At 38.0% G+C, this 13454-nt stretch overlaps 1 protein-coding gene across 1 annotated transcript in view; it reads left to right on the forward strand.

Annotated features, from left to right (window-relative positions):
- Window positions 1-13454, forward strand: part of DACH2 (dachshund family transcription factor 2) — an 858509-nt gene that overhangs the window by 488997 nt on the left and 356058 nt on the right. The window contains exon 4 of the mRNA XM_055393325.2: window positions 10336-10467. Coding sequence (XP_055249300.2) covers window positions 10336-10467 — 132 coding nt within the window. The remainder of the gene's footprint in view (window positions 1-10335; window positions 10468-13454) is intronic.

A 13454-nucleotide genomic window follows, 5' to 3' on the forward strand; every position in this document is an offset into this window, starting at 1 on the left:
TTCTGTTATATTTATGTATCACATTTTCTTTATCCATTCATCTGTAGAAGGTCATATAGCTTACTTCCATGTATTGGCTACTGTAAACAGTGCTTCAGTGAATATTAGAGTGCATGCATAATTTCAAATCAAGTTTTTCTCTGAATATATACCTGAGAGTGGGATTGCTCTATCATATGATAGCTCTATTTTTTAGTTTTTTAAGGAACCCCCAGACTGTTCTCCATAGTGACTATACCAATTTACATTCCCACAAACAGTATAAGAGAATTCCCTTTTCTCTACACCCTCTCCAGCATTTATTGTTTGTAGATTTTTTAATGATGTCCCTTCTGACAGGTGTAAAGTGATATCTCATGGTGGTTTTGATTTTCATTCCTTTAATTAGCAGTGTTGAACATTTCATGTGCCTCTTGGCCATCTGTATATCTTCTTTGAAGAAATGTCTATATTTAGTTCTTCTGCCAATTTTTTTATTAGGTTTTTTGTTTTATTGATATTGAGACACTTGATCTGTTTGTAAATTTCAGAGATAAATCCATTTTCACTTGCATCGTTTGCAAATCTCTTCTCCCTTTCTGTGGGTGGCCTTTTCATCTTGTTTATAGTCTCTTTTGCTGTGAAAAAGCTTTTTAATTTAATTAGGCCCCATTTGTTTATATTTCTTCTTATTTTCATTACTCCAGCGATGAGTCATAAAGGATATTGCTGTGATTTATAACAGAGAGTCTTCTTTCTATGTTTTCCCCAAAGTGTTTTATAGTATTCAATTTTACATGTAGGTCATTAATCCATTTTAAGCTTATTTTTTTGTAAGTGATGTGAAAGAGTGTTCTATATTCATTTTTTTAAATATGTAGCTGTCCAGTTTTCCCAGTACCGTTTATTGAAGAGACTGTCTTTTCTCCAATATATAGTCTTGCCTCCATTGTTGTGCATTAATTGATCGTAGATTTGTGGATTCATTTCTGTTTTTTTTTCTTATTCCATTAAACTATATTTCTGTTTTTGTGCCAACACCATACAGTTTTGATGACTGTGGCTTTGTAGTATAGTCTGGTCAGGGAGTCTGATTCCTCCAGCTCTCTTTTTCTTAGGCTTGTGCTATTTGGGGTCGTTTGTATCTCCATAGATATTTTATTTATTTATTTATTTTCTAGTTCTGTGAAAAATACAATTGGTGATTTGATGGGGATTGCATTGAATCTGTAGATTACCTTAGGTAGTGTAATCATTTTAACACTGATTCTTCCAATCCAAGAATGGGGTATCTATATTTGTCCATCTGTTTGTGTTGGTTTCGATTTCTTTCATCAGCATCATCATTTTCAGAGAACGGGTCTTTTGTCTCCTTAAGTAGGTTTATTCCTAAACGCTTTATTATTTTTGATGCAATGGTGCATGGGGTTGTTTCTTTAATTTCTCTTTGTGACTTTGCGTTGTTAGTGTATAGAAATGCAACATATTTCTCTGTATTAATTTTGCCACTTAACCAAATTCATTGTTGAGCACTAGCATTTTCCTGGTAGCATCTATAAGATTTTGTCATTTGCAAACAGTGACAGTTTTACCTTTTCTCCAATTTGGAGTCCTTTTCTTTTTTTTCTCTGATTGCCTTACCTAGAATGTTGAAAACTACACTGAATGATAATAGAGAGTGTAGATATCCTTGTCTTCTCTCTGATTTTAGAGGAAATGCTTTCAACTTTTTACCATGTTATCTGTAGTTTTGTCTTATATGGCCTTTAATATGTTATGTTCCTTCTAAGCCAACTTTCTGGAGAGCGTGTTTTTTTTTTTTTTAATCATAAATGGGTGCTGAATTTTGTCAAAGCTTTTTCTGCATCTATTGTGATGATCATATTGTTTTTATTCTTCCATGTAGTGTTTTACACCGATTTGTGGATATTGAAAAATCCTTGCATTCATGGGATGATTCCCAGTTGATCATGGTGGATAATCCTTTTAATATATTACTGAATTCAGATTGCTAGAATTTTGTTGAGGTTTTTCGTGTCTACATTCATCAGTGATATTGGCTTTCACTTTTCGTTTTGTACATGCTATCTTTGTCTAGTTTGGGTATCAGGGTGATGGTCACCTAATATACTGAGTTTGGGAGTGTTCTTTCCTCTGTAACTTTTTGGAATCATTTCAGAAATATAGGTGTTAATTCTTTTCTAAATGTTTGATAGAAATTGTTTGTGAAGCCATCTGGTCCTTTAACTTGTTGAGAGTGTTTAAATCATAGTTTCAATTTCAGTACATGTGATTGCTCTGTTCATATTTTATGTTTCTACCTGTTTCAGTCTTGGGTGATTGTACCTATCTAAAAATTTGTCCATTTCTTTCAGTTTGACCATTTAATCGGTAAATAGCTGCTTGTAGTAGTATCTTATGATCATTTGTATTCACTTCATTTCAGTTCAGTCGCTCAGTCGTGTCCGACTCTCCATGACCCCATGAATCACAGCACACCAGGCCTCCCTGTCCATCACCAACTCCCGGAGTTCACTCAAACTCATGTCCACAGAGTCGGTGATGCCATCCAGCCATCTCATTCTCTGTCGTCCCCTTCTCCTCCCACCCCCAACAGTTCCCAGCATCAGAGTCTTTTCCAGTGAGTCAACTCGTCACATGAGGTGGCCAAAGTATTGCAGTTTCAGCTTTAGCATCAGTCCTTCCAATGAACATCCAGGATTGATCTCCTCTAGAATGGACTGGTTGGATCTCCTTGCAGTAAAGGGACTCTCAAGAGTCTTCTTCAACACCACAGTTCAAAAGCATCAGTTCTTCGGTGATCAGCTTTCTTCACAGTCCAACTCTCACATCCATACATGACCATGGGAAAAACTATAGCCTTGACTAGACGGACCTTTGTTGGCAAAGTAATGTCTCTGCTTTTTAATATACTATCAAGGTTGGTCATAACTTTCCTTCCAAAGAGTAAGCGTCTTTTAATTTCATGGCTGCAATCAGCATCTGCAGTGATTTTGGAGCCTGTGATGTAAATTGTAACATTTCCTTTCTCATTTCTAATTATATTGATTTAAGCCCTCACCTTTATTTTTTGCTTCATGAGTCTTACCAAAAGTTTGTTGTTGTTCATCTGCTCAGTCATGTCTAAATCTTTACAAAGTCATGGACTGCTACACCCCAGGCTTCTTTGTCTTTTACTATCTCCTGAAGTCTGCTCAAACTCATGTCCATTCAGTTGATAATGCCATCCAGCCATCTCATCCTCTATCACCCTCCTTCTCCTCCTTCCCTCAATCTTTCCAAGTATCAGGTCTTTTCCAATGATTTGGCTCTTCACATCAGGTGGCCAAAATATTGGAGCTTCAGCTTCAGCATCAGTCCTCCCAATTAATATGAAGGATAGATTTCCTTTAGGATTGACTGGTTTGATCTCCTTGCAGTCCAAGGGACCTCCAGGGTCTTCTCCAGTACCACAGTTAAAAAGCATCAATTTGGTTCTCATCCTTCTTTATGGTCCAACTCTCACATCTGTATATGACTGCTGGAAAGATCATAGCTTTGACTATATAGACGTTTGTCAGCAAAGTGGTGTCTCTGTTTTTTTTATATGCTGTCTAGGGTTGTCATAGTTTTCCTTTCAAGGAACAAGTGTCTTTTAATTTCATGGCTGCAGTTATAACCCTCAGTGATTTTGCAGCCTAAGAAAATAAAGTCTATCACTGTTTCCATTGCTTCCCCATCTATTTGTCATGAAGTAATGGGACCAGATTCCATTATCTTAGTTTTTTGAATGTTGAGTTTTAAGCCAGGTTTTTCACTCTCCTCTTTCAATTTCATCAAGAGGCTTTTTAGTTCCTCTTCATTTTCTGCAATTAAGTTGGTATTATCTGCATATCTGAGGTTATTGATTTTTCTCCCAGCAATCATGATTCCAGCTTGTGATTCACCCAACTCAGCATTTTGCATGAAGAGTTGACTCACTGGAAAAATCTCTGATGCTGGGAGGGATTGGGGGCAGGAGGAGAAGGGGACGACAGAGAATGAGATGGCTGGAAGACATCACCGACTCGATGGACATGAGTTTGAGTGAGCTCCGGGAGTTGGTGATGGACAGGGAGGCCTGGCGTGCTGTGATTCATGGGGTTACAAAGAGTCGGACATGACTGAGCGACTGAACTGAACTGAACTTAACTGATTCTGCATATAAGTTAAGTAAGCAGCGTGACAATATATAGCCTTGATGTACTCCTTTCACAACTTTGAACCAGTTTTTGTTCCATGTCCAGTTCTAACTGTTCCTTCCTGACCTACATACAGGTTTCTCAGGAGGCAAGTAAGATGGTCTGGTATTCCCATCTCTTTGAGAATTCCCCACAGTTTTTTATGATTCTCACAGTCAAAGGCTTTAGCATAGTCAATGAAGCAGAAATAGATATTTTTTTATGGAATTCTCTTGCTTTTTCTTTTAACAGTATGAAAAGCAAAAGTCTATGCTAACATTTTGTCAGTTTTGTTTATCTTCTCAAATAACCCATTTTTTGTTTCATTGATCTTTTCCATCATGTCCTTTCTTTATTTATTTCTAATTCATTTATTTCTGCTCTGATTTTTTAATTTCTTTACTCATGCTATCTTTGGGTTTTGTTAGTTTTTCTTTCTCTAGTTGCTTTAGGGGTAAGGTTAGGCTGTTTTTTGAGATTTTGTTGTTTCCTGAGGTAAGAGTGTATTTCTATAAACTTCCATATTAGAACTGTTTTTGCATAGCTTTTGGGTTGTTGTGTTTTTGTTTCATTGTCTCTAGTTATTTTTTTTATTCCCTCTTTTGTTTCTTTAGTGATCAATTGGTTCTTGTGTACAAAATCATTTAGCCTCCACATGTTTGTGATTTTTAAAGTTTTTATTTTCTTGTAGTTAATTTCTAATTTGATAGTGTTTTGGTCAGAAAAGATGCTTGATATAATTTCAGTTTTCTTAAATTTACCGAGACTCTCTTTGTGTCCCAATATGTATTCAATCTTGGAGAATGTTCGTTGAGCCCATGAGAAGAATAAGTATTCTGCTGCTTTTGGTTGGAAAGCTCTATAAAAATCAGTTAAGTTCATCTGATCTAATGTGTCTTTCAAGGTCTGTTTTTCCTTATTGATTTTCTGTCTGGATGTTCTGTCCATTGGTGTAAGTGGGCTAAATCCCCCGGTATTATTGTATTACTGTCAATTTCTCCCTTTATGGCTATTGATACTTGCCTTATATATTGAGGTTTTCCTATGTTGGGTGCATATATATTTGTAATGTCTTATTTTTGGCTTGATCATTATAAAGTGTCCCTTTTGTCTCTTGTAAAGGTTTCTATTTTAAAGTACTTCTTCTGATTTTAGTATTGCAGTTTTAAATTTCTTTTGCTTTTTGTTTGCATGGATTATCTTTTCATACCCCCTCACTTTCTGTTTGCCTGTCTCCCTAGGTCTGAAGTAGGTCTCTTGTAGCAGCATATATACAAGTCTTTTTTTTATATCCAGGCAGTCAATCTGTGTCTTTTGATTGGAGCATTTCATCTGTTTATGTTTAGGGTAATTATCTATATGAGTATTCTTATTGCCATCTTATCAATTGTTTTGGATTTGTTTTTATAAGCATATTTTCTTTCCTTCCTGTTTTGTTCTTTTCTCTTGGAATTTGATAATTTAGTGCTGAATTTTGATTCATTTGTGTGTGTGTGTGTGTATCTATTATTGATATTCAGATTGCCATTAACATGAGGTTTAAATATGGCTGTCTATATATGAATAAGATTGTTTTAAGTGGTTGGTCTTTTAATTTAAAATGCATTTCCCATATCCTGCATTTGTGTTCTTCTCTTCTAATAATTGCTGGTTTTAATACCACATTTGTGTGTGGATGATTTCCTAACTTTACTGTGTGTTTGTCTTTACTGATGAGCTTTTCCATTCATAAGTTTCTTGTTTCTAGTGGTGGCCTTTTCTTTTTCCAATTATAGATATCCCTTCAGCATTTGTTGCAAAGCTTGTCTGGTGGTACTGAATTCTTTTTTACAGTTGTGTTCTTTTCCAATTAGAGAAGTCCCTTTAGCATTTGTTGTAAAGCTGGTCTGGTGGTGCTGAATTCACTTAACTTTGCTTGTCTGTGAAGCTTTTGAATTTTCCATTGAACCTGAATGAGTGTCTTGCTGGGTAGAGTATTCTAGGCTGTAGTTTCTTCCCTTTCATCACTTTAAATATATCTTGCCACTTCTTTCTCACTTCCAGAGTTCCTGCTAAGAAATCAACTCATAACTTTATGAGAGTTCCTTTCTGGTAGTTTTTTCATATTTTTCTTTGTCTTTAATTTTTGTTAGTTTGGTTACTACATGTCTCGGTATGTTCCTCCTTGGATTTATTCTACCTGAGACTCTTTGCTTCCTGGATTTGGATGACTGTTTCCTTTTCCATGGCAGGGAAGTTTTTAGCTACAAACTAAATATTCAAATATTTTCTCAGATCCTTTGTCTCTGTCTTCTACTTATGGAACAACTATAATGAGAATATTGATTCATATAATGTTTTTCCAGATGTTTCTTAGGCTGTTTTCATTTATTTTTCTTTATTCTATTCTGTAGCAGTGATTTATGCTATTGTGTATTCCATATTCATTCTTCTGCCAAAGTTATTCTGCTATTGATTCCTTCTAGTGTATTTTTCATTTCAGTTATTGTATTTTTCATCTTTATTTGTTCTTTAGTTCTTCTAGATTTTTCTTAAAATTTTTTTGTGTCTTCTTGATCTTTGCCTTTATTCTTTTTCTGAGATCCTGGATCATCTTCACTGTCATTATTCTGAATTCCTTTTCTGAAGGTTGCCTACTTCACTTAGTTGTTCTGGTAGTTGTCACTTTATCTGGGAAATACTTCTTTGCCATTTTGCTTTGTCTAACTTCCTCAGTGATCAATGCAAAGAAATAGAAGAAAACAACAGAATAGGAAAAACAAGAGATCTTTTCAAGAAAATTAGAGATTCCAAGGGAATATTTCATGCAAAGATGGGCTCGATAAAGGACATAAATGTTATGGTCCTAACAGAAGCAGAAGATATTAAGAAGAGGTGGCAGGAATACACAGAAGAACTGTACAAAAAAGATCTTCACGACCAAGATAGTCACGATAATGTGATCACTGACCTAGAGCCAGACATCTTGGAATGTGAAGTCAAGTGGGCCTTAGAAAGCATCACTATGAACAAAGCTAGTGGAGGTGATGGAATTCCAGTTGAGCTATTTCAAATCTTGAAAGATGATGCTGTGAAAGTGCTGCACTCAATATGCCAGAAAATTTGGAAAACTCAGCAGTGGCCACAGGACTGGAAAAGGTGAGTCTTCATTCCAATCTCAAAGAAAAGCAATTCCAAAGAATGCTCAAACTACCACACAATTGCACTCATCTCACATGCTAGTAAAGTCATGCTCAAAATTCTCCAAGCCAGGCTTCAGCAATATGTGAACCGTGAACTCCCAGATGTTCAAGCAGGTTTTAGAAAAGGCAGAGGAATGAGAGATCAAATTGCCAACATCCGCTGGATCATGGAGAAAGCAAGAGAGTTTCAGAAAAACATCTATTTCTGCTTCATTGACTATGCCAAAGCCTTTGACTGTGTGGCTCACAATAAACTGTGGAACATTCTGAAAGAGATGGGAATCCCAGACCACCTGACCTGTCTCTTGAGAAACCTGTATGCAGGTCAGGAAGCAACAGTCAGAACTGGCCATGGAACAACAGACTGGTTCCAAATAGGAAAAGGAGTACGTCAAGCCTGTATATTGTCACCTTGCTTATTTAACTTATATGCAGAGTACATCATGAGGAATGCTGGGCTGGAAGAAGCACAAGCTGGAATCAAGATTGCTGGGAGAAGTATCAATAACCTCAGATATGCAGATGACACTACCCTTATGGCAGAAAGTGAAGAGGAACTCAGAAGCCTCTTGATGCAAGTGAAAGAGGAGAGTGAAAAGGTTGGCTTGAAGCTCAACATTCAGAAAACAAAGATCATGGCATCTGGTCCCATCACTTCAGGGGAAATAGGTGGAAAAACAGTGGAAACAGTGTTAGACTTTATTTTTTTGGGCTCCAAAATCACTGCAGATGCTGATTGCAGCCATGAAATTAAAAGATGCTTACTCCTTGGAAGGAAAGTTATGACCAACCTAGATAGCATATTATAAAGCAGAGACATTACTTTGCCAACCAAGGTTCCTCTATTCAAGGCAATGGTTTTTCCCTTGGTCATGTATGGATGTGAGAGTTGGACTGTGAAGAAAGCTGATCGCTGAAGAATTCATGCTTTTGAACTGTGGTGCTGGAGCAAACTCTTTAGAGTCCCTTGGACTGCAAGGAGATCCAACCAGTCTATTCTAAAGGATAATCCTGGGTATTCATTGGAATGACTGATGCTAAAGCTGAAACTTCAATACTTTGGCCACCTCATGCGACGAGTTGACTCACTGGAAAAGACTGATGCTGGGAACGGTTGGGGGTGGGAGGAAAAGGGGACGACAGAGAATGACATGGCTGGATGACATCACCAACTCTGTGGACATGAGTTTGAGTGAACTCCGGGAGTTGGTGATGGACAGGGAGGCCTGGCGTGCTGTGATTCATGGCGTCGTGGAGATTTGGACACGACTGAGCGACTGAACCGAACTGAACTGAACTGAACTTTCTATGATTGTTGTTTCTGTTCTGAAGGCTGCTAGGATTGTAGTTCTTCTTGCTTCTGCTATCTGTCCTCTAGTTGATGAGGCTATCTAAGTGGCTAGTGTAGGCTTCCTGAAGGTAGAGATTGGTGATGAATGGAGATAGTTCTTATCCTTCTGGTGGGCAGGGCTGTATTCAGTAAGACTTTTAGCCGCTTTTCTATTGATGGGTGGAGCTATGTTCCCCACCCTTTTGCTTGTTTATCCAGAGGCTTCCCAACACTCGTGCCTACAGGCTGTTGGTGGGGCTAGTTGCAACCTCTGGGATATCTCACACCAATGAGTGCCCACTATAATTGTTACTGCAAGTGTCTTTGCCCCCACAGTGGTCTCCAGCCCTACCACCACATGAAAGACCCTCCAATACCAGCCAGTATGTCTTGCCCAGTTTCTTATGGGGTCACTGCTTCGTTTCTCTGGGTCCTGGTATACATGGGTCCTTATTTCCCCCAGTCCTGTGTAATTCCTGCAGGCAAACACTGCTAGCCTTCAAAGCCAGATGTTCTGGGGTCTCCTCTGCCTGTTGCCAGATCCTCATGCTGGAAAGCCTGAAGTGGATCTCAGAACCTTTACTCCAGTGGGAGAACTTTTGTGGTATATTTGTTTTCCACTTTGTGATTCTTCCACATGGGAGGTATGGTATTTGATTTTATCATGATTGTGTCCCTTTTCCCATATCGTTGTGGGTTTTTATTTGGATGTAGGGTATCATTTTGATACATTTCAGTGTCTTTTTGTGAATGGTTGTTTAGCAGCTAACTGTGATTCTGATGTTCTTATAAGAAGGGGTTAGCACACGTTATTCCATTCCTCAATATGCACACATTCTTTCTAAACTGGCAAATCTGATGTGTGAATATAATATGCACATGTGTCTGTATTTATGGGTTCACATGGGTATAGAAATGTGTGTGGTATTTCTGTGTGGAGGTTTGTGTATAAATATAGGTGAGCTTACATAAGCATTGTAAAAATTGCTTTATACTAATAAAAATGTAATTATACTGTAAGGGCTGGCACACTTTCTGCAGTGATCTGCTATGTTTTCTTTTTTTTCCCTCAGCATATAAGAAGAAGACCAGTAAAAGTATGATGACTACTTTAGTGTTTCCTCCCCTTTATTCTTTTTTTCTAAGGTAACTTTTGAGGCAAAATAGCCCATTCTTCAGCAGAAGGGTCAACAAGGGTATTCCCTAGAAAGTCATCCTCTCTAGTATTTCAGAGTGCTTCTTCTGACAGTGTTGTCTTAGATGGGTTTTTAGTGCATGGTGAGTTCTGTCTTAAACAACTATCCAGAGCTCTTTAATAGACACCGGAAGACATTAGCAAGAGTTTTGGTATTTCCCCAAGTTTTTCATGTTATCCTCAATGCTTTTTCTGTTTTGAATTGAAAATCAGAACCATATTTAATGCTTTTTTCAGATTTCAACTTGTCCATTGTACTATGAAGTTATTAGAAGAGTAGAAAATTAATTTTTGAAAGGATATTGTTCATAGATCAGACTCAGGTTTCCTTTTGGCTTATGATGTGTAGTATAGGCCTGTTAAATGTATCCTGTTTTCAATTACATTAAGAAATGATCCCTGTTTTAAAAGGAATGGTTCTGGTTTTAGGTGTAACAGCTGCAGCAATGGCTGAAGCAATGAAGCTGCAGAAGATGAAGCTTATAGCCATGAACACTCTTCAGGGAAAAGGAAGCCAAAATGGAACTGAATCAGAGCCTAATGATCTTAATTCTCATACAGGTGAGTGTCTTTAGGAATCCAAGGCAGGTGACTCTCATTGACTTATTCTGGAATTTGAGAGAGGAGGACTGAAGGAAAGGAGAGAATAATATGTATACTTTGATTATAAGCAGTTACTACAAAAGAAGGGGGCTTCCCTGGTGGCTCAGCGGTAAAGAACTCACCTGCCAATGCAGGAGATATAAAAGACATGGTGTTCGATCCCTGGGTCAGGAAGATCTCCTGGAGGAGGTCACAGCAACCCACTCCAGTATTTTTTCCTGCAGAATTCCATGGACAGTGGAGCCTGGAAGACTGCTGTTCACAGTGTCACACAGAGTCAGACACAACTGAAGCAATGTAGCACACACGCACACACAAAAGGAGGCTTAATCCTACCTCTAACTTGTACATTGAAATTAGAAAATTATTACAGATCAAAACCTCATTTCAGGAAACATTTAGTATCTCCATTTTTTGTTGTGGTGAGGTTAAATTCTAATTTTTATAATGCTACCTATTGTACCTTTTGCTTATTAAATGATGCCTCCTTCAGTTTCACCTCAGCCTTCTTCATTTTTTTTTTCCTTTCTAAATTTAACACTGTAATGCAGCACTGAGAATCTACCTTTGTTTCGAGGTGCTGGGAGATCAGGCATTATCAGTAGGGGCTAAAGAAATGTGGTAGAACAAGAAGGAAAGAAAGAAAAAAGATAGGGAGAAAAATAGATGTGAAAAATGCCTGTGAAGTGGAATGTCCTTTTCCTTCTTAGTAACTTTTTTTTTTTCTTTCCATTACCCTGTAATAATTCTACCTTGACTTTGATCATAAGATCACCCCTGAGATCTTTTGAGGAAGTAGGTGGGATTATAACTATCTGTGTAACACACATGAATAGATAAATAAATAAACAAATAAGTACAGGGTACTTTTAATAGGGAATAATAAGTGGCAACCAATGATGGCCACAGGAGCCACAAGCTTCCAATATGCTTTTGCAGTTAAATTCAATATAATTTGATAGGCAAATAGGTAGCAGCATTTTCTCTCTTCTATTAGGCTCATAAAATTTTAAGCATTTTGGGACTTTCTTTTGAAGAGAAAAGGAAAGAAGAATTAAAGAAATAAATTACTGAATCAAATCAACATAATAAACTCATCTAAAGTTGAAGTGTTCATGGAGAATTATGGAGTAAGAATTGGCCTTCAACCAGTGTTCACAATGGGGAATAAATTGAAACATGCACATTTTTATGCTGTGTAAGTTTGAAATGTACAAAGTGTTGATTTGATGCACTTATATATTACAATATAATTATCAACAATAATGTTAACAGCTCTATAATGTCATAATTATCATTTCTGTTTTGGCAGTGAGAACTTTTAGGATCAATTCTCTTTACTTTTAAGTATATAATACCATATTGTTAATTCTAATCACAATGTTGTACATTAGATCTCTTGAAATTATCCATCTTCTATCTCTCATGTAAACTAATTTATTTCTTACCGAATTTCTGGGAAAATGGAATTTTCAAAATTTCCATTTTGCAGATTGTTAAACAGAGGTACAGAGTATTTCAGCTTTGCTGATAATCACAAAGCTAGTACGTGGCAGAGCTCAGTTTCAACCATATGTGGTTAAGTCCAAAGTATGTACCCTTTTCACATTCTCCTCCACTTCAATGTTGTTTTGTAAGAGGAATTTTATTTTATTTAACCCTTGGAATAAATTGTTTAAATTAATTAATTTATTTTACTTAGAGGCTAATTACTTTAATGTACTGTAGTGGTTTTTGCAATATATTGACATGACTCAGCCATGGGTGCATATGTGTCCCCCATCCTGAATCCCTCTCCCACCTACCTCCCTATCCCATCTCTCAGGGACGTCCCAATACACTGGCCCAATGTGCCCTGTCTCATGCATTGAACCTGGACTGGCGATCTGTTTCACATATGGTAATATACATGTTTCAATGCTATCCTTTCAAATCATCCCACCCTCGTCTTCTCCACAGAGTCCAAAAGCCTGTTCTTTACATCTATATCTCTTTTGCTGTCTCACATGTAGGGTGATCGTTCAGTTCAGTTCAGTTCAGTTCAGTCGCTCAGTCATGTCCGACTCTCCACGACCCCATGAATCACAGCACGCCAGGCCTCCCTGTCCATCACCAACTCCCGGAGTTCACTCAAACTCATGTCCACAGAGTTGGTGATGCCATCCAGCCATCTCATTCTCTGTTGTACCCTTCTCCTCCTGCCCCCAACCGTTCCCAGCATCAGAGACTTTTCCAGTGACTCAACTCGTCACATGAGGTGGCCAAAGTATTGCAGTTTCAGCTTTAGCATCAGTCCTTCCAATGAACACCCAGGACTGATCTCCTTTAGAATGGACTGGTTGGATCTCCTTGCAGTACAAGGGACTCTCAAGAGACTTCTCCAACACCACAATTCTTCGGTGATCAGCTTTCTTCACAGTCCAACTCTCACATCCATACATGACCACGGGAAAAACCATAGCCTTGACTAGACGGATCTTGGTTGGCAAAGTAATGTCTCTGCTTTTTAATATGCTATCTAGGTTGGTCATAACTTTCCTTCCAAGGAGTACTGCTGCTACTGCTGCTGCTGCTAAGCCACTTCAGTCGTGTCCGACTCTGTGTGACCCCATAGATGGAAGCCCACCAGGCTCCCCCGTCCCTGGGATTCTCCAGGCAAGAACAATGGAGTGGGTTGCCATTTCCTTCTCCAGTGTGTGAAAGTGAAAAGTGAAAGTGAAGTCGCTCACTCGTGTCCGACCCTTAGCGACCTCACGGACTGCAGCCAACCAGGCTCCTCCATCCGTGAGATTTTCTAGGCAAGAATACTGCAGTGGGAGTAAGCGTCTTTTAATTTCATGGCTGCAATCAGTATCTGCAGTGATTTTGGAGCCCAAAAAGATAAATTCTAACATTTTCCCACTGTTTTTCCATCTATTTTCCATGAAGTGATGGGACCAGATGCC

This window comes from Moschus berezovskii, chromosome X, assembly GCF_049115385.1.
Source record: "Moschus berezovskii isolate FMDL1 chromosome X, NW_MosBer_1.0, whole genome shotgun sequence".
Lineage (NCBI taxonomy): Eukaryota > Metazoa > Chordata > Mammalia > Artiodactyla > Moschidae > Moschus > Moschus berezovskii.